At 48.8% G+C, this 22,847-nt stretch overlaps 2 protein-coding genes across 6 annotated transcripts in view; one reads left to right on the top strand and one right to left on the bottom strand.

Moving 5' to 3' along the window:
• The first annotated feature begins 743 nt into the window (after positions 1-743).
• On the top strand, positions 744-17,443 carry LOC143372970 (epidermal growth factor receptor kinase substrate 8). Of its 3 annotated transcripts, none has more exons than XM_076819682.1 (10): positions 744-1,329; positions 10,583-10,656; positions 11,261-11,496; positions 11,744-12,083; positions 12,163-13,379; positions 13,578-13,695; positions 15,827-16,114; positions 16,185-16,353; positions 16,420-16,555; positions 16,615-17,443. In XM_076819682.1, the coding sequence occupies exons 2-10, from the start codon at positions 10,611-10,613 to the stop codon at positions 16,684-16,686; spliced, it is 2,622 nt and encodes an 873-aa protein (XP_076675797.1). In that variant the 5' UTR covers positions 744-1,329; positions 10,583-10,610; the 3' UTR covers positions 16,687-17,443. The 3 variants fall into 3 exon arrangements, with proteins under 3 accessions (XP_076675797.1, XP_076675796.1, XP_076675798.1); XM_076819681.1 differs by having other exon boundaries at positions 745-1,158; XM_076819683.1 differs by lacking the exons at positions 744-1,329; positions 10,583-10,656 and having other exon boundaries at positions 11,358-11,496; positions 11,844-12,083.
• Positions 17,242-22,847, bottom strand: part of Crmp (Collapsin Response Mediator Protein) — an 18,323-nt gene continuing 12,717 nt past the window's right edge. For 2 of the 3 annotated variants that reach the window (XM_076819688.1, XM_076819691.1), the window contains exons 7-10: positions 21,343-21,679; positions 21,021-21,176; positions 20,644-20,917; positions 17,242-20,382 (exon numbers count right to left, since the gene is read on the bottom strand). In XM_076819688.1, coding sequence (XP_076675803.1) covers positions 20,303-20,382; positions 20,644-20,917; positions 21,021-21,176; positions 21,343-21,679 — 847 coding nt within the window. In that variant the 3' untranslated portion in view covers positions 17,242-20,302. Of the gene's footprint in view, positions 20,383-20,643; positions 20,918-21,020; positions 21,177-21,342; positions 21,680-22,459; positions 22,693-22,847 lie in introns of all 3 variants that reach the window. The other variant, XM_076819689.1, reaches the window with a different exon arrangement.

Raw genomic sequence — 22,847 nt, 5'->3', positions numbered from 1 at the left:
CAAAAAATGTTAGGAGATGTAACACGTAGGATTCGTAATGATAATTAAATTTCTATTTCCCTGCTATATTCCTCTTATTTATCGAATACAAGACCGAATTTCTCCATTGGAACGTTAAAAGCATTTAAATAAAATGAAAGAATTCCTTCAATATCCAATTATACTTCAAAGTGCCCGATTACACTTGCTTGCCACTAAATACTAATCAACAGGTGTTACCCATCTTTCTTTAAGAAAAATTCTACGCATTCCCTCGTTGTAACGAATAGTCTCATTGGATCGAGATACAAGTAATCGGATTTCTTCGGGAGATCCACGGTGTCGCCAGAAGCATGATAGTGCTACACCCTGTATAAACCATTCATTTCCCTATTTATTATTCCTCCGTTTTCGAATCATTCTTTTTTTAAACAAAACACCCTAATTCCTCTAAATGCATAAAATAATACAGTATGTATACCACGACCATCTCCGCGATTCAATACTGTACCTACCTCACAATATCAATTTAAAACTTGTCCTCTTCTCAAAACGGTACTGCTAATCTTCTTTTCTACCGCAAGCCTTGAAGTCTCCTAACAAGCATCGCAAAAACATACATAATGGTACCCTACAACAAATAATACCCGAAAACATTGTTCGGTTTAATTCACAGCTAATTTACTCGTAGATTCCGACGAAGATTTTAACGATGCTCCACCTTACATCCATTCTCATCCCATCAACCCCGCAATTCTATTCCCGTTCCGCCCCATTCATCCATGCGACGGGAGTGATCGCAGCTCGGATAAAGGTTAATTAATCATTATTCCATCGCCAATTACCGCTCGATCGCGTTACTTTCCCAGCGCGGTGAATACGCCCCTGGCTGGTCGCGTCGAGGGTCCCCGATTCCGTTAGATCCGAAACGCCATGTTCCGCCAGGTGGCCCGTCGGCCAATAGCGGAGCCCGTACCAGCCATGCACCTGGGCGAAGCAGGTAAGAAGCGGACAAGGCAGTGAGCGATCAGGTTAGTCGTCCAGGTATTTCCAGTCGAGCATGATCGGCACGTAGCTCTCTGCCAAAAACCTTCCCCTCCCTCCTCTTCTTCTCTCTCTGCTTTTCCCGTCTTTCGGTGTGTGCGCCGCGTACAGTGAGAAGAGAACATTTGTAAATAGGTAAGTAAAGGGGAACGGCCGCTGCTGGTGCGTAAATCAGAGTCTCGTACGCGTCGCCCGCGATAGCTGTGATCGTTCGATGCCCGTTTATACGTTACGGCGTACCGTCGTCTTAGCCGCGGAAACAGAGTGATCCAGCCGGGGCCCTCGGTGAAACGCTGCTGTCAACAGGTATTTATGGAAATGATCTCCTCGACGCGGAGTCGTTGCACCGAGCGCACCGACGTCGATTTCTCCCCGCGTAGAACCGTCGTGGTGATCACACCTGTTGCTCTGCGTCGCCTATGATAATCGACACGCGAGCGGGCATACATGTACGGCGTTAGTAGCGTATAGTATACGGGCACACTCTGTGGCTGGTCACGGTAACGGGCTTCAATAAGAATTCTCTGCCAATCGCACCTACGAACCTGTACGACTGACACCAGCGTGGAAGGACTAAAAGAACGCCCCTGCGCTAACGAGAACCACCGAAACGATACGAACGCAACTGTACTTCCGGCGATAGTTCAGCAAGGCGCAGGCGATACAGCAGTACGGTAAACAATATTGTGTCGCGTACCAAGCCGACGAGTTCATCTTACACACGGTGCTTTCCATGCGTACGTATCGCGGCACCGTAGCGACCGTAAATCGTGGCGGTCATTTTTATCGCCTTATCACTGTCACGTTCCACTGGATCGAGGTGAATCATGTTTTGGGAACTCTTTTCTCTTCCTCTTGGCAGTCTCCGTGACTCTGATTTCCATCGGTTTCACGGCGTTTCGGTGATACGCGTAACTGTAAAGGGAACTGCCAGGGCAGTTTCACGCGGTTGTAAGAAGCGATCGTCGGTTTTGTACGCTAGTGGAAACGGCCAAGTATCAGGGGCGAATATTTCTTCGGTTTTATAAGGAAGTTCCCCGCCCGTGACATTTACGGCTATACATTCCTCTCGACGATTCACGGCGGACGCATTGTTTATCGCGATTCGAGGCTTCGAACGCGATTGATCCTGCGCGCAAAGCCGTGGCACGCTAAATTGCTCGCGTATCGCGCAGAAACCCTTATCTCCGCCGAGATAGCCGATACACGTTCGGATGCAATTACGCGGGGCTTGTTGTTTCGCAAGCTTTTTACGGTTCCTTAGTTCTCTTAGGAAGGCCGTGCTACCTGGCGGCGTATCCAGTTTCCTCGTTCGTTACCGACGTTGCAATTAAAGCGGTGCGACGTAAAGTGCGCACAAATACGGGCGACAATCGTACAGCGTGCAATTGTACGGTACGTTCGTTCAACCACACGCTAGGGGCATGCGAAAACGAAGATGCCAATGGCATCGCGACCATACGGCAACCACCTGTAATTCACGCCTACGAGGCGCCTACATATCCTCCCCACTTACACTAGCGTGACATAAATTGTAAATATTTACAGAACTCCGCGCACACCGATATTGCATTGGCTGGCCTTCGATATCTCCAGAGAAAATAAAAAAAAAGGAGTATAGCCCGCGGCGTCTAACTTCTACCAACTCACGCGACTACAACGATACGCAATAGATCACTTTTTCTTCTTTCAATTACGGAGTTATTTACACGGAACTGGATCGCTCTGGACTCACAAAGACACCAGGTATAACGCCACCTAAAAAATACTCCATCGCCGCTGAGCCTACTTCTCGGCCCACCCGAACAAAATTTCACTTTTTACGACCCTGTGGATCTCGAGGCGAGGCACGATCAAAACACCGTAAAACCGTCCGCGATGCAACGTTACGGTCCCCCTTCGTTCCACTCTGTCCGGCTAATCGGATCTGTTAGAGAAGAATATCTGGCTCGACGGCGTCTTCGTAGGGATTTTCTTGCCGCGGGTCCACGTGCGCGGTTTTCCGCGCCAGTTCAGTGGAATAATGAAATCGGAACGGAGGCTTGTTATGAAAATAACGCGTGCGCTCGTTCGCTGTGAAGTCGTAGGGAGGCGTTCGTGATTTCGACGAGATACGGCGAGGGCGATTAAAAATTTATTATCGCCAGGCTTTTCGTTCGATAAGGCGCGCAACTGCATCGATCGAAGGTGATCATAGTCCAAGATCTATTTGTTAGAAGCGAGTGGGTAACGCTGGCGCGGTTCACTCGATTGGAAACGTTAGGATGGCTCGATTAATCGGGATTAATTTGGCCGGCAGGTGGATAGAGGCGAGTGGAAAGTTCATTCGCTCGGTCCATTCACTGCAGAACTTGTTCACGAACGGCGGATCAGGCATCTCAGGCGCATTGGCAACTTTCTTTCCACTTTTTCAATGCTGCCGCACGATATGTTTACTTTCAACAGGCGTTTACCTGCCGCCCTTCCCCCGCAGCCAGGTGTTTTCTGGAAAAGCCTGTCCGATACTCGTTCGGTTCACTTGTTAGCTCTCGACCACTAGGGTGGGACCAAAATCACCGCAAACTGGTCCTCCAGGCTGTTCTATTATAGGATCGGTAGTAACATCTACCTGGAACTTCGTAGTTCCCATCCCTCCATCTTTCAGGGAATTTTAAGGGTGAAAATCGCTGTGCCGGCCGGAAGAGTAAGCCGTTTTTAAGAATTTTTTTCAGGAATAATTTACAGCTTTCATGTAAAATTGTTGTTACCTACCTTTAGTACAATGTCTCAAGAGACTACAAAATAAAAATGAGTAGAAAAACACGCATAAATTTTAATATATTAATTAATCTTCTAGACCCCGACACGCGCGCTGGTCGAATTTCTAACTATGGAACAGCAGGTCCGAAATGAAATTTCAGTTTTTTTTTATAAACTATGTGAGTGTAGTCTCCGTTGCACGTACCGATTTCTTAAACAAATTATTTTTGTAAGAATGGTGCGCTTTGGAAGAAAAGTTTCGAGAACCCGCGAATAAGATGGATAGTTTTTCGAGCTTATTTCAGAAAATTTGTTTTCGATCACAGAATCCGCGCGTGCAACGGAAACTACACTCATATAGTTTATAAGAAAAATATGAAAATTGATGTCGGACCTGCTGTTCCATAGTTACACTTCGACCAGCGCGCGTGAGGGGTCTAGAAGATTAATTAATATATTAAAATTTATGCATGTTTTTCTACGCATTTTTATTTTATAGTCTCTTAAGGCATTGCACTTAAGGCAGGAAATAACAATTTTATACGAAACCTGTAAATTATGCCTGAAAAAATTCTTAAAAACGGCTTACTTTTCCGGCCGCCACAGTGGTGTTCCCCCTTAAGAGGCGAATATTTGTGAATTTTCTTTGAAGAAGCGGAAGCGTATATTTTTACAAAAAATTTTGCGCTTAAATGAGCAGCATTTAAAGAACATTTGGTAATTTTTTCATGCAAAAATATTTACGTTTATAATAAAGTAACAACCGACATTCAAGAAGCATTTTTAAAAATTTGGTTTTGCGGTGGGCACTGCCATTCGGAACCAGATTATCTAAAATCAAAGAACAAAAAAGATTTCGTTAGTATATTAATGTATCCTCAGGTTGACGGAGAGAATTTTCCGAAATATTAATTTAAAACAAAATGGTGGCTATTTAGAGTTTAAAAACTGCTTCTTGAATGTCGGTTGTTACTTTATTATAAACGTAAATATTTTTCCATGAAAAAATTACCAAACGTTCTTTAAATATTACTCTTTTAAGCGCAAAACGTTTTATAAAAATATACGCTTCCGCTTCTTCAAAAAAAATTCACAAATATTCGCCTCTTTTCGGCCGCCTGACTAGATACAACCCCTTAAGTAAACTGCAGGGTGCGATACCTTAGCTTCCACACATTAAAACAAAAATCTGGCGAGCTAAATTGAGGAGTCCTTACAGAAAACACTGCAAGCCGCAAAATTAAATAAAAATTTCTTATCGGAAAATATTCTACGTGCCAATCATAATACTATATTACATAATTTAACTTTTGGCACTTACCTACAGTGTTTTCTACAAAGACTCTTGAATTTGGCCTTTCAGAACTGGCCTCCTAAACGACCAAGCAGTACACAAACTCCTGAAACTGTCCTGGAAGTACCGTAATCATCATCTCGCGATCAGATCGATGAGTTTTAGTTGCCCGAGGAGGTTGAACAACCTCCGCAGGATACTCGCCGCGCTAGCACAGCGAGGGAATGCGAGCAAGCGTTTGTTGCTCGTGCAATAATAAATCGGGAATACGTGGCTTTTACGGCGCGGCTTGTAAGCACCTTGCGCGGAGGGACGTTACGTTAACGACGGCATAAATTCCGCCCCTTTTTCGCGAGCACGCGTTGCGCGCTGATCATCGGGGGGGCAATTGAAGCTGGACCAGGGGACAGGCAGAAAGTCGTGCTCGCGAATCGGCCACGAATCACCGGGCAGATGAATTTTCCAGCGCCTGTTACCACCGCCGTAAATTCGCGCCGAGCAATTAATTCCGCCGCGCAGCCTTTATGGAATCGCTGGGCTATCGACTCGGCTACACCTTCGAGAAACCGCGGCCCCAGGTATGCGAGATGCGATTCAACGCCCGCAGAGCCGCGCAGCCGAGAAAACGCGATCCCCAAGAATGCGAGGCTTTCCGTCCCTTTCCCGTGTCGCTCCCCGACGCCGCCGCGAATCTGTTTTCCATCGCGCGCCTTCCTATCCAGCCGCACTCCGGCTCTAATCCGCGCTCATTACGTGGGCGTGATTACGTGCCGCTGCTCCTACGAGACGTGGAAACGTTTCGCACTCCGCGGGCCGCGATCTGGGCCACGGAATCGTTCCTAATGGGACGTTCGAGTTACCGCGGGTTAAATCCAGTCTGTGGAATAGCGAGGGAGTGGACAGCGGAGAGAGAATCGCGCGTGAAGAGTTCAGCCCTTCGTTACCCGCGCTTTTGTGAAAAGCACGTAGAATTAAAGGGGAGTACTTAAAAAAAAAATTGGAATTCTAGATAATACAAAGAGCGGGTAGAAATGTTGAAAACGCAGGATGCGATGTAAGAAGTACGACGCGCGGGTAATGAAAGGCTAATTTTTTAAGGAAACCGCGTTGGTCTGACAAGGAGAGTATCTCAGGTGTCCGCCTCCGATTGCTTTGATTTTTGCATATGTTTTGGATGACCGAAAAATAAGATATGCGTGTTTTTTTTTATAGCGACCCATTTTCATATTTAGGGGGTGAAACCACCCCTCAAAGTTATAAGATTATCAGGTGTTCGTCTCCGATTGCTTTGGTTTTTGCATATGTTTTAGAAGACAGAAAAATAAGAAATAGGTGTCTTTTTATTTTGGCCTGTTTGCATGTTCAGGGGGTGGAACCACCCCTCAAATTCCACGAGAATAGGTGGTGCCATCCTCCGATTGCTTGAATCTTATAACTTTCAGAGGTGGTTCCACCCCTCAAACATGCAAACAGGCCAAAATAAAGAGACACCTGTTTCTTCTTTCTTTTAACATCGAGGGTTGCTTTCACCCCCCAAATATGAAAATGGGTCGCTATAAAAAAAACACGCATATCTTATTTTTCGGTCATCCAAAACATATCCAAAAATCAAAGCAATCGGAGGCGGACACCTGGGATATTCTCCTTGTGAGCTCATCCGCGACATCGCTCGAAATAAGTAGACGATCATTCACAATCGAACGACTAAGTACACCTAGCTCTGCTCCTAGAGTTTCCCCGATTCATCTCAGAGGATGTCCCTTTGAACTTCTCTTTTGTCTGCGCCAGTACGGCACGCAGCCGAGGCCGCAAAAGGAGATTCTGGGCGGAGGGAATCTCGGCTGTGGACGTCCATCTTGGGCGCAGCAGGAGAAGGTGTCGGAGGATCGAGCGCCGTTTCCGTCAAGTACGGTCAAGGACGGTGGTTACTTCAGCGCATTCTCGGGATGAATTTTTCTCCGAGGGCGTGCCCGCATACATACATAAGCAATTATCCTCTCGCGGTTGTCGCGGAGCGGTGGAGATACACCTATCCGACTGGCGTCCGCGCTCTTCCCAACCGCGCTTCCCGACCCCGGACCGCAGCTGGGTCGCGCAGATCGGATTCCACGAGGACCGTCCGGAACGATCCAGCGTTGTTCCGGGTAGAATCGGAGCCCGGAGCTGCCGGGAATTTGCATAATTCGGCCTTCGCCAGGCGGCAACGTCTCGCCGCCTCGCGATAAGAATTTCCATTTCCCTCGGGGACACGGTTCACGGTGAAACCGTGCCTGGGGATCTTCCTATCGCGCGATCGTGCGACGGAGGAACGCTAACGGGACGTAAATCGTGGATCGCTGTTTCACTTTCTACTTTCAGACAGTTGTTCGGGGAAAAACGCTGTCCCTAAGCTTCTAATTGAACGGATGGATGTCTGCGTTGTGTCTCCGTCGGCTGGTTTATATATTTATTTTTTTTTTGGTTCGCGGTGGAGGATTCTTTTTGTATCGAAAGCAGAGTCCGAACGAAAACGCACGGGCATGTGGAATCCAGAGCGTCGCCTAGGAATGCCAGGCTCGCAGCTCTCGGAACGCATTGAGTTACTTGAATCTCGAGGCGTATAAACGAAGCCCACTCACCTTCCTTCCTTTTCCCTTCCCTTTTCGCCGTGGCTACTATTAGGTCGCCGTTACGACACTACGAGTCCGCGGATACGGCCACGGCGGCGAACGAATTGCTCCATCGCCTATCCTCCGCGTTTACCAGCGCCGCGATCCAGCCGAATCGTCGATATAATACCCAGCCGCCTCGCACGCCGCGGACGCGTGCGCCGCGCGAAAACAATCGTCGACGCGGCCGCGTCCAGCTACCCCGAGGAAAGTGCTCTAGCTTCGACGGGAGTGCTGGCTCGGGCACGCGATAGGAAAGGGAAAGAGTAACAACAGATACGATGGAAACAGCATTCCCTCCGTCGATGATACAAGAATTTTTAACGAGTCACGTATCTCCGCTTACGCAATGCTATTAACCGATCGCGATATGGTTCCGCGACCCAAATCCCGCCTCCTGCACCGTAAAATCATTTACACTCGAGGTGAAACGGGCTGGTTTTCTAAGCAGCAGCTTCTATCTGCTTCGAATTTAAAAATTAGGGGCTGATTGAGCTCCACGAAAGTAGGGCAAAGGACCCAATTACTGACACCTAACCAATTATATTAGATGTGAGGAACTCAAACGTCAGTTGGAGTCTTATTTTTACTCCTAGAAACGTATTTTTTACTTTACAAATGCTCTTTCAAGCGCTATTTGCTAAACTTTTGGCAGTGAAAATCCCCCGAATTCACAATCTACTCGAGTTATAATTTATTTCTCTAAAACGGTGTGGTGAAAACCGTTGAAACTCAGTAGATATTTTCATCTATCCATATACTACATGTACAAAAAAATTGAAAACTTTGGTACCATTTCTTCACCATTTTTCCAGCTGTTTTATCTGGCAACATCGTCTCTTTCCACAAGAGTACCTGTAAAATCAGTGAAAATTAAAATCGCTATAACTCAGCGACTATTTTCCGAAATCCTTTAAAATTTTTGGAGCACATCAGGAAGATTAAAAAGAACAATCTCACAAATTGTCATCGACTTGGTACCATTTTAAAGGTAGGTCCGATGCATCCTTAAACCAGAACTAAATATCCTGATTGCGCCACTGGTTGTGTAGAAGCTGCTTCTGGCTCCAGTGGCTGATTTTAACGCACGAAATGACACTCGATGGAACGCGTAACAATGCCTCCTCCGTTATGCGAATTCCCACAGCACCTAATCCCTCGGCAAGGCGAAAGCATTCGCGGGAACTGGCGTTTGCCCGACGTTGCTTCTCTGCTGAATACCGATCGCTTTTTCCGCGATCGAGTACTCTGCTCTGGAAATTCGGAGACGGGTGATACCTATCTGCGGTTGGTTGAGGTCGAGCCGCTTCTGTGGTTCCCACTGCTGCGCTAGAATTATGCCTTCGATGAAGCATGGAACTTGGGAACAATCGCGTCGGCCACCCGCGCGTGGGAGGTCACAGAACCCGAGGATGAAAGAGCTGCCGAGAGGCGCCGATGGGTTTAATTTTTAGGAGAGCTCGCGGCGGCAGCTAAGTGGCATGGTATGGTTAATTATCGTCCGCGGGAGATCGTTCAATAATTACGTCGGCCAAGGTGTACGCGTCGGGTCGTGTAGAATTCCTCCGCATCGCTGAAGCTGACGTCCCCGTCCACGAAATTTATCGCCTTTATGGACGGAATATCCCGCTAAGCCCGCATCGGAGGACGGAGCGCGCGAGCTTTTATTTAACACCTGGAGGAAGGCCGGCTGCGCCGCCCGTATGGAATGCCCCGCGTACGTAGCGAGCCGCGCCGTGTCAAATAGGTTTCTCTTGGAGCAAATTCAGAATTTCACATTCCGCGCGCATAACTATGCAAAAAACCGTAGTTTCTCTCATTGCCGCGGGGAAGGCGGATCCGTGGCCGAAGGGAGCTCGATGAAAAAGAAATCCTCCTTTTGATACTTAGTACGCGCCGCTCGGGACAATCAGAGCGTCGGACTCTTGTATAATTCAGAAGAGAAGGAACAAATAGAAGGAACGGGCGTGGAATTAATAGAGCAACAGTCCGGCCGAACTCGTGGCTTACGTGGCACGGTGGAACATATTTCGGGTACCAGGTACTTCCAGTGATATCCGCTTCGAAAGAGAATTTTAATTCACTGAATTCCACCTGCGCTGGGCGGAATTTATTCTCCAGTAAATTCACGTTTTTAACGTAGATATGTCTTCTGACATGCCTCCTAAAATCAGGGCCGCGTGTACCGCGAGGCCTCACTCCGAATGGGGCCACACTTTAAACCTTACTCCCCACAAACAGCGATATAAGGATACAGTCTACTTATAGTCGCAAGATAAGACACTTCTTTTAAAATATTAAATTCATAATATAGAAAGTTGCGAGGCTTCGTACAATGATGTTGCGGCCCAGGGCCTGCAGAAGTATAAACACGGCCCTGCTTAAAATTTTTGGGACCCCTTCTTTTTAATACTCAAGCGCAATGCCAGCATGGGTCCCACGGCTCGAGAGAAGCTGGCCCCTGCGAAGGGCTAGTGAATAAACGATATTTATCGTCCCATTGTCCGCGGGATCACACCTTCGTACAGCGAAGTTCGATAAGTGGAAGGCGCGCGAGTGGAATTCTCGACATGTCTGGCGAGCGAATTAGGCTCATTGGAATTTCACTTTGGTTACGAGCTGGCTTTCGTGCCGCCAAGTATGGTCCCCATGACCCGGTAGCCGGATACGATACGCGACGTGCAGCTATCGGCCGTCTCCCTTCATTAAGTGATTAAGCAGTACACGGCCGGCGAACCTCCGCGTCCGCGATCACGTTTTATTAACCGTTCGGCGAGCTGCCGCGTCGAATGTGGATCGAAATCTGCGAGGAATCCGCCGAGTAGCCGACTGGCGCGCTGCTAAGTCGCTCAAGCTGCGAATGCATTGTCTGTTTCAGATAAAACTTAAACGCCGACCTGGCCGCGATGCCGTACTACAACAGTGGACACAGTCCCTCCACTTACAACAAAGGTAACTAACAGTAGACCGACCCGGGTTTCAGCCGCGGGAGAACTTTAGCTCCGCTAAGATCCTCGGGTCCTTGGCTCCGCCTTGCAGAGCAATTCCGAGCTAATATTTGCACGCGCGTGGCTGATTTCCTCGATGCATAGGTGAAATCGAGGACCTTAGCGGTGTTAAGTGTGCTGTTTTTAGAACCCGACGTACTCACAGCCTTCTTTAGTCGACGAGTGTCTTCGCAGTTTTATGTAAGCACGTGTGTCCGCGCACGGCTGTTGAGAATGAATATATGAATTTGCAGAAGAGGGTCTGGGATAGGTCAGTGGAGAGTAGACGGGTGTGTTAGGAAAAAGGGGGAGGCCTTGAGTAACAGCGCGTAAATACCTTTGCGCTGTTCTTGTCCTAGAAATGCCATTATTCCCAAAGAAATTACCCCGTCCGAAGATTTATCTGCTTATAGAATTCTACTGAATATAGAGCGGACTACCCCCGCGCGCTCCTAAAAACGTTCCACTACCTCCTCTGCAATTTCCATATTCCAGAATTTTGAGAGAGGAATGTATATGTATATCGTTCTTGGGTGGCGATGAAATTAATGCAATTAACGACGCATCAGATGGAGGTTCGAGTGGGCCATCGAGCACATCGGGCGGCCGTGTGAGCAGCTCGGAGCCGACGTACATGATGGAGCATTTGGCCACGTTCACGGTCACGAAGGAAACCGGTATTGTTTATCCGGCGGACGGTATGCGACGGCTACTGCAGCTGGAGAAGAGTAACGGCATTTGGAGTCAAAAGATGCAGCTCCGTCTGGAACGGAACTGGGTGCTGATCATGGACAACGAGACCGGGGTAAGAGGGATTTCTCCTACCGTTTCACACTGAATGAGAGAAAGAATCAGAACAAAAGAAGTAAATGAGAAAAAAAAATTGCCGGATTAGCCAGTGAAAAGGCGCGGCGCGCGCGCGCTCAGAGAGAACGTAGCGGCGAGCAAATATGAAATGCGAAGTGGAACATTTGTGAAATTACACTTAGCCGGCAGTTTTCGAGGCGCACAGCAGTTTTCACTTAATGCATCGTTGATAAATTCGTATGCAGGCCGTCATGGAGCGATTCCCAGCCTCGTTGATACAGGAACCGACCGCGTTCACGTCGAGGGACCCTATGGAGATGTATAACAACATTCTCGTCTTCACAGTGGCCGACGACAGCGGTTCCGGTCAGCGCGCGGAGATGCATATATTCCAGTGTCAAAGCGTCTCCGCCCAGGACCTCGTCGAGGACTTGAAAATGTTGCAGATGGGCAAATTGGTACCCGGTGGATCGCCGCGTGGCCCCAGGGGTCGTATCCCTCCGCCACCAACCCTGCCGCCACCCGAGCCGCCGTTGAACGGTGTCAACGTGCGCGAGCAAGTGTCCGCCTTCAACGCCAACAATGGTACGCTGCACTCTGCTCTTCCACCGTTTCATCCTCCACGAGATCAATTCTTCTAATCCATACGTTTTCTGTAAAGCAGCGGACGGCCAGAACGACATATCCCGCGAGGAGAACAACGACGAGGTGTCCTCGACATCCTCCGAGAAGTACGAGCGCGACGTGACCATCCTGAACCATTGTTTCGACGACATAGAGAAGTTCATCGCGCGGCTACAGCACGCGGTGGCCGCGTCCAAGGAGCTGGAGCGTCGCAGGCGCAACCGCAAGTCCAAGAAGAGGAACCTCGGCGACGGTATGCTGACGATGAGAGCGAAGCCGCCGCCCGAGATGGAGTTCATCGACATCTTCCAGAAGTTCAAGTTCTCGTTCAATCTGCTGGCGAAGCTCAAGGCGCACATCCACGACCCGAACGCGCCCGAGCTGGTCCACTTCCTGTTCACCCCGCTGGCGTTGATCGTGGACGCGTCCCACGACACCAACTACGATCCGAATCTGCCGAACAAGGTGGTCTCGCCGTTGCTGACCAGAGAAGCGGTGAACCTGCTGATCAACTGCGTGACCAGCAAGGAGACGGAGCTCTGGCACTCTCTGGGGGACACTTGGATGATACCGCGGGACCAGTGGAAGGGCCACGTGCCGCCGTATCACCCGATCTTCATGGACGGCTGGTCGCCGGAGTACCCGATACCGGAGGACAGGGACCACGATCACCTAGCCTCGCTGCTCAACGCCGACAAGCAGAAGAGGGACGAGCTGCCGGAGCAGCAGAACGACCCGTACTACAATCACAGGGAGGTGGACGAGTCGCATTACAGCAGCGACTACCTGGAGTACGAGAGCCGGGAGGAGCGCCACGGTAACGAGTACTTTGAGAGGAATTACGTGCCCGGCTCGGAATTGTACGCCAGGGAGGAGAGGGTGGTGGACCAGACGAGAGCCCACAGCGACATATCCGTGGACTCGATCGAGAGAACGCCAAGGGCTGCCGGCATGGAGAGGGCGCAGGAGGCCTGGCTGGACGATCTGGTGGCCAGACACGCCAAGATCGTGCAGGTCACGTATCCCAGGACGGCTAATAACGACAAGGAGCTGACGGTGGCCAGGGGCGAGTACCTGGAGATCCTCGACGACAGCAGGAAATGGTGGAAGGCGAGGAACTCCAGGGGCCAGGTCGCCCACGTGCCCCACACAATCGTCACGCCTCACAATCCCTCCCATTCCAACGACAACGACGTCTTTAACAATCCGCTGTACACGAGCCGATACCCGCGACAGGGGCACGGCTATAATTACGAGGTGAGCGAGAAGTAATCGAAGGAGAACTATGCTTGCTCTTATTCTTCTATTGAAAACGATGGGCAATGGAGCGCGCTGGGATTTGAATATATAGCACGCACGGTGATTGGATAGAGCAGTTAGAATGTTGCTGTCGAGTACAGCTTTGGTAATGGCTCTTTGAATGTTGCGGTTTATCGGGGTTTCATTAAATTCCAGGATTCAGAGATCGAGAGAACCAGCACTAGTCCAGGACCGGAAGCCACCCATCGGACGCACGCTATTCCTCCGCCAGCTCCTGCAGACTGGGTGAGGAAAGAGAGGCTCGGGAAAAAAGGTGAATTCCGTTACTTTTAAGCCATCTAGTGTCTCAGGCTCGCGCGTAGTCCTTCCCTTCGCCTCACACACTTTGGAGGAACCGAAGCACTTATACAATAGATCTATTTTCGAGTTGTGGTCGTCGATATCGGTATATTCAACGAAATAACGCCACCCAGCGAGATAAATTGGACCCCTGAGGCATTCGTGCCCTGGCATCTAGTAGTTGAAACACTCTTAGCCTGCAGGATCTAAATTGCATCCTTGAGAACAGTGATTTCTGTCTGAAGAGCACCGACCATTATTACTGAAACTTACTCTCTGTAACGATACAATTTACACCCAGAAGCCTCTGACTGTTTCAACTTGAAGTATATATCACGTTGAGCCTAAGTATCTCGACGTAATTGATATTATTATTTATAATCAGTGTCCATGACGTGTCTCAGCCTGCTGATGCATTCCACGATTTCTGATCTATCTTTTTTACGTTAACACCGTGGTTTTCTACCTGTGTATATATATATATAAATATAAATATATAAAGAGGTATATACGAGTAATAGGTCGAATCGTTAACATCGTTATCAGAAATAGGGACCAATGGTAAACCGGATCAATTATACGTGATTCAAGCTTCGGTCTTATCCATTGTCTCGCAACACTCGCAGCAGGGCCACCCCACGCGAGCATGTGATTCCATGGATAAGGGGAAGACCTCTGAAGATTCTTATCGTCTAACGCTTCAACCTAATTTATTTCGTCGCGAATAAATCGGCTATACTTGCTCCTTCCACGCAGCTCTTAGAGGTACTAGCGATAAGACAACGGCTTTATCGAGCACGGCTTCGCAATCGGGAATGGGATTGCAGCCAAGGTAAACAGCCAGTAAAAACGAAACAACGAACAAGTTTACGGATCGATTGATGTTGTACCATGGGACCAACCTCCGAGCCGATCTTAATATCGTACCTTCTTGTTTAGTGACCATAGGGACGATCACCATGTTCTTCTTTTATATTTATCGACTAACCAAATCTTAGTATACTGTACGCTTAACAGAAGAGAACGATATATGTATAGTTTTCTATTAAAACAGATTGTTGTAACGTATAGCGTCCAGCCGCGGGCTGATCAAGCTTATGGATTAGCATCGAACTTGCGAATACAAGCTCACTGTGTCCGTCCATTATCCCCCATTCGTTCAGCTTCGCGCGAAGAAAAATGCTTCACGAGTCGAGTCCAAGCTGTTGATGATAAATCGTGCGTCCAGCTTGTAAAATAGCGGAAAGGAATCTTTACGCGTGATATCGGCGATAAGAAGTACGATCGTGACTCATTCCCTCGTTTATAAATGGCCTCTATCTCGGTGTCGCGAAGCTTTTTCTCCGGAGACCAATGGAAATTTGCTCGTCTCGTTTTAACGCTCTCAGATCCCTCGACTCCTCCTCGAACCGCCTTTAATTCCTCCCCCTCGTTTTATTACTCTCAATTGTGCTGTAATAATTGCCTCGCGAGCAGATCTTCCACGAGGACGCTTGGCAGCATAATATAAAAGTATGCACGATATCACGTTAATCCAATTGTACTCTATCCTCCGTCGAATGAAACGCTCTTCAACTCTTTGCTCGTTATTCTGTCCACGGGATGGGGGTGCGATCCGTCCAGTATTTCGTTGCACTGTAATTTATGTACATCACTTATTGAATAAATATACTCGGTTACAGATTGTACTTGTTCCCTGTGTAAGTATAATTCGTCCTATCCGCGCGTAGAAATACGTAGAACCCATCCGGCGCGGATCTGGAGGCTCTCTGGACCATCTGTTGCGGTACCAAATTGCCAAGTACCTGCGTCGCGGCGCGGATAGTCGAAAGGCTTACACGTTGCATCGTTGCGTCTATTTATTGTCGATCCTTTAGCAATCTCATTATCGTGCCGTTGCTTAAAGCGTGATCGTGTGCTTCCTCATCGTCAGTGTGCTCGTCTATTGGGAAAGTGTCTTGTGTTCTCCAAAAGCATTGGGGTAAGTCCGTTTAAACCTCCTACTCTCTGTAGTACGTAGCTGTCGAGTGTCGTTTCGCAGGTGTATTCGTCACGAAATCTACCGCACTGTAACACATTCTGAGTAACGACATCGGCTGTCGCAGATGAGCCCGCCAAAGCAACCCCCAGCGACAAGGAGACAATCGCGAATAGCACTGCCACGAGTGAAAGCGCACCACCCGCCAACGAGCTTCCAAAACCCAAGCCCAACGAGTCGACGGAGATAGTCGAGGTTCATCCACCGCCCTCCAACTTGAACGTGGACGTCCCTTCTGAAAAATCAACGCCACCACCCCCACCACCGCCGCCACCGCCTCTGCAAAACCAGACCTCGGTTTCCTCTACTTGTTCCAGCAGAGCGAGCACTTACAAAAGCACCAAATCTACCGGCGGTAAAACTCATGCTTCACCTTAATAAAATCATCTCAATAAATAGATACTGAATGCGATGTGTTTTTTAAGGGGTGATGAGTCAGGAACAGATGCAGGAGGAGCTCAAGTACGTCCTAACGATATACCGCGAGAAGAAGCAGCGTGGAAAAAATCCTGGCAAACGCGAGGCTGTCTTGGACCAATATTCTAGTCCCAGCGAAGTGCACAGCTGGTTGATCGCCAAGGGATTTTCAGAAAAGTACGAGGACACTGTAGACCAGCGACAGTGCGTGGATAAGGATGTTAATTGTCTACTGATCTGCAGGGCATGCAAACAGTTGCGAGACATGACTGGTGCGGACATATTCGATCTGACCAAACGACAGCTGGACAATTATTGCGGAGTGACAGAGGGTGGCAAGCTCTACAGCCAAATCACGCTGGCGAGAACGGAAACCGAGGTAAGGGATCGCGGTGAATCGATTAACACAGGGAGCTTGACATTCTTAAACGTTTACAGAAGAAGAGCCCTCGCTCGTCAGAGCTGAAGCAAGTGTTGGAGAAGGCTCGGCACAGGGCCGAGGAGCAGTAGAGCGTTCACTATGGAAATACTCTTAAACAGTGGGAGAAATGAGAATGAGATGGATACATATCGGTAGAATGTGTGTAGAGAATTGTAGACTACGTAGAGAAATGTAATAACGTGTATTACATTACACAATTAAGCTATAGTAGTAATTATCGTTCGTCTTTTTACGAAGTTCCGCGATGATTTCGTCGAACGCGAGCGATATTATCACCGAAACGGTTTTACAACTGAGCATTTAAACGAGATTCTGCTTGCATGTATCGTCTAAATCGTGTGAAATGAAAACTCATGTTTCACTAGGAAGAATATGTAAATAACAGAATGGCATTTCTGTTGCAAAGCCAGAGAAACCTTAACCATCGCGTTAATATTGATGTCAGGTTTTTATTTCAAGCGATCACATACATTGTTAACAGACGTAAATAGGTACTCTAGCTGTATCACTTATTATATCGAGATAAACTATACATATTTCTTCCGAATACTCGACTCGAGGTCACGCAACGCGAACACATTGATAATTATAGTTGTTGTTGTTGTTTTTTTTTTAAATATATATATATATATATATGTATAAAGGTAAATCTGTTTGCCAAGCCCTAGGACCCGAGCTTTCCTCGAAAAGCTCCGGATCTCCGTGTGGTGATAAACAGATACAGTGATCCTCGTCGTTAAACACACCAATGGTACTTTTTACGAAAGACGATAAATACGATTAAACCAATGTAACATGCACGATAAAAGTGTAAGACTCAATAAACGTCATAGTCTACGAACTGTAAAAAACGAAGGTCGGTAACATTTGTCCATAGTTTCCCGTTAAACTGTAGACACCATTGAAATCATTAATAAAGCATCCCTTCTCGATTACTCGGGCGTCGAGCAGTCTTATACCAACACACACATCCAGCTATTGTTAATTATTATTAGAAAGACAGCGATGCGATCTTGAGAAACGTCGGGACAAAGTAACTGCGGTCAGTGGGTCTATCGTCTAACAGTAAATCACTCGGAAACGATCAAAAATCATCGTGCCCCGTGCCCCCTTAATAACTTATTCCAGGCTCTCTGCACTTATAGAAACTCTTAGAAATACGTTTTGCCGAAAATTTCCATACAAAATCTACTCGGGTAAAACACACTCTCAAGGCTCGTTCGTCTAAATGCGTCCTAAAAGATTCGCCGCCGCAAAAACGTGTCGCCCACGATGCCACGGCGGCGGCGCGTAAACTCCGTATTACAAGATATTACAATGGTAACCAAAGTGATTTTTTTTTTTTTTTTTTGGTCGTTCACGTGTAGCTCAGATAAGCCTTACCCGCCTATATTCGTAAGACCTCCGGTTCGCTCGTCTTACACGATAGCGATTACGTACGTAATGGATATCTATTATGAGGTGATTATTACCGTTAATATCGTTATTCTTATCGTTTATTACCGTTAAAGTTACTTTCTCGGACGAGCACGCCAACAATACCGAAGGCTCAACAGAACAATAACAAACGTATACTCCGCCCGCGATGATAATCGAAGACGGGGGGAACCAGCGATCCTTTTTCAGCACGTTACAAAACCCCGGAATGTAGGAATCACGCTAATAAGGAACCGGAACAGAATTGAATCGAATCAAGTGGCGCCAGGCTGATTCGGCTCGGTATTCATCAGTCCCGCGTGGGGATTCCTCTGCGGCAACGGACTGCGAGCGAGCAGGTGTGCGTTCTTATCGAATGCGTCGCGTTGGTTCTTCCTTTCGGCACAGAGAGTTGTTAATCTAGGATCTTAGCGGCCTTACGTCTCTCTATTTAAAAATTTGTGCGTAATTCGATTAACATTACTATGAGCTAGAACTAGCGCTTGTCAGTTGGACTCTTGCAGACTTTCGTGTTTGAACCTTGACGAATGCCCGCCGGGCAGAGAATTTTCGTTGAAGCTCGAGGAAAGGCGAGGCTCCGTCAATGACTTTTAGAATACACGCGTCGCCACGAGTCTCGAAGATCCTCTGGACTCGCAGGCTCTGCGAGCGATACAAAAACAGTGGAAAAGATCCCAGTGATCGTCTAATTTTAATTCCGTGACGCTTCGCTTCGAATACTGGTTTACGTATTTAATTTTAAGGTAATTGAGCTGTGATCCACCATCGGTCAGAACAATTCGACGTACGTTCGATGCAAGTCCAGGCTACGTTCGCCAAGCGATGATCGTTTACAGTGATTTGCCAAGCAACCGTTCAGGTTCCTCCAATCGTTCGCGAACCGAGGACACTTTTAATATTATATACACTCAATTACAATTAACAATACAAATCAACGGATACGTACTCCTATTGTCGCGCGATAAAACGTAACGGGTACAGTGATGCTGCGACGCTGGAACTCGCTGAGAAACCGAGCAATTAACGTTCAATTAAACTTACGGTACGTCGATTCTAAGGCTAACGTATCGGATAGCGTATATAAAACTGGGTTGCATGTTATGCCCCGCGAGACGGCTGCATGCCGCAGAAACCATGATCGGATGGGGACGAGACAGTCTCCTCGTGTAACATTCACACCGGCTCACCTGACGTTACCATCGGTGCGCGCGATCCGCGACACCGATGCTTGCCGGGCGATCGGTGCTGGGTGAATTACAATACGAACCGAAGCTATAACAATTAACCAACTAACAACCAGGTTTTTTTTCTGTAATGTACAACTCATGGATCCGTGAACGATAACGTCCGTCAATGGTCGCGCCTTAAACACCCGTGCCAAGTGTTTACGGTCGCAAGCACTGCTCGTGGAGTAATGTATACAGGTAATATGCAATAAATAACTTGCTCATAAGCTTGACCTTGGAGTATCCTCGTTACAAGTCGTGTCAAACGTATCTTGTAAATTAACAAATCGTCGAGCCTCCTAAAATTCCCTCCGAAACAAAAGAAAAACGAAAACGGAACAAAAACTACTTCCACCGTGTAAAAACTTACGTAAATTTAAAACAGCATGCACCGGTCACCATCTACAACGTAGAAAAGTCCCCCCCCACGCGCACACATCACTCGGATGTCCGTATAATACAACGTAAAAATAAATTCTACAAATCAAACATAAGATTGCGACACGCGATAAACGTGTGTTATCGCGACGATGAATGTCTCACCGGGTCTCTATTGCACGAACGTGGACTTCCGTCGGAACGGGGAGCAACCGCGAGGCCCCGAGGGGCGCGCGCAAACGGTCCAAGGTCAATGGATGAAGCGTACGGGTACACAGTGCGGCAATGAAGCGATAATGAAGCGAGAAAATGGAGCGACGACAGCAAGATTTGCGAGAGAACGTACACACACACTCTACTGACCAGTGGCTGCCGAATCCTCCTTTGATGGAACAGACCTTGATCGATGAGGGGGGAACAGATTGAAAAAATGAGAAACGGCTCAACATGTTCGTTAGCGGTTTGGTGAGTAGCGAACCTGAAAAGCTGGCTGACGGATCGCGCGCGGAATTACGGAGCAGAGGTGAACACGCGGATTAGACGCGAAAGGTGAGAAGTATGGTGGGAGACGCGATCTCCACCGATTCATTTTCGTAACAAAATCCCTATACGCAAAGCGGACCTTGACACTTTCTTTCATAAATTACCAAAAGCCTCCCGCACTGCGTCCACCGGGCGGATTGTTCACGCGGATGCAGGCTCTTCTCCCTTCCTCGACGTCCTCTGCGAACAAATAACACGCTTCCAATAATACCTCTAATCTCTGTGGTGGATATGCAGGTGCGACAGGGCGAGGCGTCGTGCTGGAGGCACGATGGAAAACGAAAACACATCGGGATGGGAGCGCTTCTGGTGGAGCGAAGATTGAAAAGGGAAGAGCAGGTGAGAGCGTAAAATTCCCTTCAGTAGGACGAATATACTGGAGGATCTCCCACGGTGACTCCTACTTAGATTCTAAGATAATAGTGAGTCTCTGTCGCTCACCGCTGATGGAGAAAGTGGAGTCTTGCAAGTTCCTCTGTCCCTCCAGCCGAGGGCCCTTGGACGATGGAGTGACCACAGCCGAATCAGGCAACGTGGGCATGCAATCCGGCAGCTTCACCTTCGGTTTCGGGCTCTCGTAAGTGCCGTTCGTCTGGTGAACCTTACCCAGAGCCGCCGCAGTCGCCCTGGCCTCCTCTTTAGCCCTGGCGATAGCCACGTCCTCCTCGGCGAATCTCTTCGCCTCGGCTTCCGTTCGCGCCACGCCGCGGGGTCTCTGAACAAACAACCGACATTACCATCGCGCTCGTAGGCGTAACCGACTGTTTGCTCTTGCACTCTATCGCGCCCGACGGTTTACTTAGCCAGAGTGGACGCACCTGTTCCCTGTCCTCGATCATGCTGTACACGTAGCCCCCGTGGCTCAGCGTCTCCACGAACTTGCCGAACCCGTGGACAGCCTTCAGCTCGCACTCGTCCACGCAGACGCGACCTTCCACGATCACGTACTCCGGCACGCCGTGCACCTCCATGCCCTGAAAGCAGATCGCATCCACCGTTCGTTAATCGATCATTTTCCGCGCGGCTCGCCGCGAAAGTGACCTGATTGAATTTCCTGCCCGCGGCAGGTCGGCTCTGTGCGAGCATCGGGGGACAACAAAGAGTTTATCAGCGGCTTTAATGCGAGCCCGTGGAGCTCACCTCGAAGATGTTGAAGTCAACGGCCTGGACGTGAGTCTCGGCGGAAATCGTACGCTTCCTGTTGGGGTCCCACACGACAATATCAGCGTCTGAGCCGACTGCTATCACCCCCTTCCTCGGGTACAGGTTGAAGATCCTGGCCGCGTTCGTGCTGGTCACGGCGACGAACCTCGTCGGTTCCATTATCCCGGCGTGGACACCCTTCTCCCAGACCACCGACATCCTGTCCTCCACGCCGTTCACGCCGTTCGGGATCTTCGAGAAGTCTTCCTTGCCCAGGGCCTTCTGGTCCGCGTTGAACGTGCAGTTGTCGCTGCCCGTGACCTGCAGGCCGTCCCTGCCGGAACCCACCCCCGTTGGATCAACGTTTTGCGACAAACAGTGCTCGAGGGGCAGCAGAAATACGGGGCGCTGAAAGGCTACCTTGACATCTCTTAAGCTAAGGCAATTCCCAGAAAAAAATGATACGCTGCCGCGCGAGAAATGTAACAACATCGAATGCTGACCGTTTGAATGATCCTCTGAACGACTTTTCCTCGGCCCGTTTAATTAAGTCCAATCGCCCCCTACCCTCCCCCGCCAGAGATGAAAGCGACTTCCCACGCGGTGTCTATTAAAATTACGTACAGCCACGCTTGCACCGTGCGTGCCAATTTATTACCGTAATTTATCGCCATCGTTTGAATACTCGTGGACGCACGGATGTGTCGCAACCAAGTATAACTTATTCCATCACCGACCTGTCTGTCGGTCTACCGGACCGAGCTCCTCTATCTCCGTGCCGCGTACGCGTTAACTCTTTCGCGGTGCGAACTACTCGAAACACCCGAAGAAGCACACTTCAAGAGCGGCTGAACCGTTGAAAACGTTCGGGTAGGTCGGCCGTTAGCTTGCGCCTAGACAGTCGCGTCTTGGGGTCCCGTGATCCGTTGATCGCTCGAGTGGCCGGCGCTCGGCACCTCGAGGATCAACGGAAGATTAAACTGTTCTTCGGGTAGCTCGAGCGTCAGCCTCGAAACGTCACGAAGGCCTTCTGCACAATCTCGCGGCCCCTGCCCGCCCCTTGAGGGCCTCCTTAAGAACGACGTATGAAGAATCGTGGTGTTGGACTACTTACTGAGCTAGGTGTTCGATTAGGTAAGCAGGTGTGGTGGAATCGGGTCTCAACGGCGGGCTCGTAACGTAACGCCTCGCCTTTGCGATATCTTTCCCGTATTGCTCGCTACCGTCGATACCCACGGTACTTGCGAGAGTCTCCCCGTACAGGACAACACCCTCGGACCTTTTCGACGACACTACGTCGGCGGCGGACTTGCTCGACACCGCCGTTACGTACAGCGGGCAATTCACCTAAACGCGATAGTTTAATCCTCTCACTGGTCCATCACTTTAGCCGGACTTGGAGACGCGACCACGGCTGAAACGGGCGTTCGCTCTTAGCTCCCCAGCTGTCGCCAGAATGGGATCGAGCTTGATCCACTGGGAATCGATATTGAAATTTCATT

This window comes from Andrena cerasifolii, chromosome 9, assembly GCF_050908995.1.
Source record: "Andrena cerasifolii isolate SP2316 chromosome 9, iyAndCera1_principal, whole genome shotgun sequence".
Taxonomy (NCBI): domain Eukaryota; kingdom Metazoa; phylum Arthropoda; class Insecta; order Hymenoptera; family Andrenidae; genus Andrena; species Andrena cerasifolii.
Note: the sequence above shows the minus strand (reverse complement) of the source record. Positions and strands in the feature narration are given on the sequence as shown.

Coding starts and splice junctions, on each gene's coding strand:
- LOC143372970 (XM_076819682.1), top strand. CDS start 10,611: ATGCCGTACTACAACAGTGGACACAGTCCCTCCACTTACAACAAAG. Junction 11,497..11,743: donor TCATGGACAACGAGACCGGG/GTAAGAGGGATT, acceptor ATTCGTATGCAG/GCCGTCATGGAGCGATTCCC. Junction 16,354..16,419: donor GCCAAGGGATTTTCAGAAAA/GTACGAGGACAC, acceptor ACTGATCTGCAG/GGCATGCAAACAGTTGCGAG.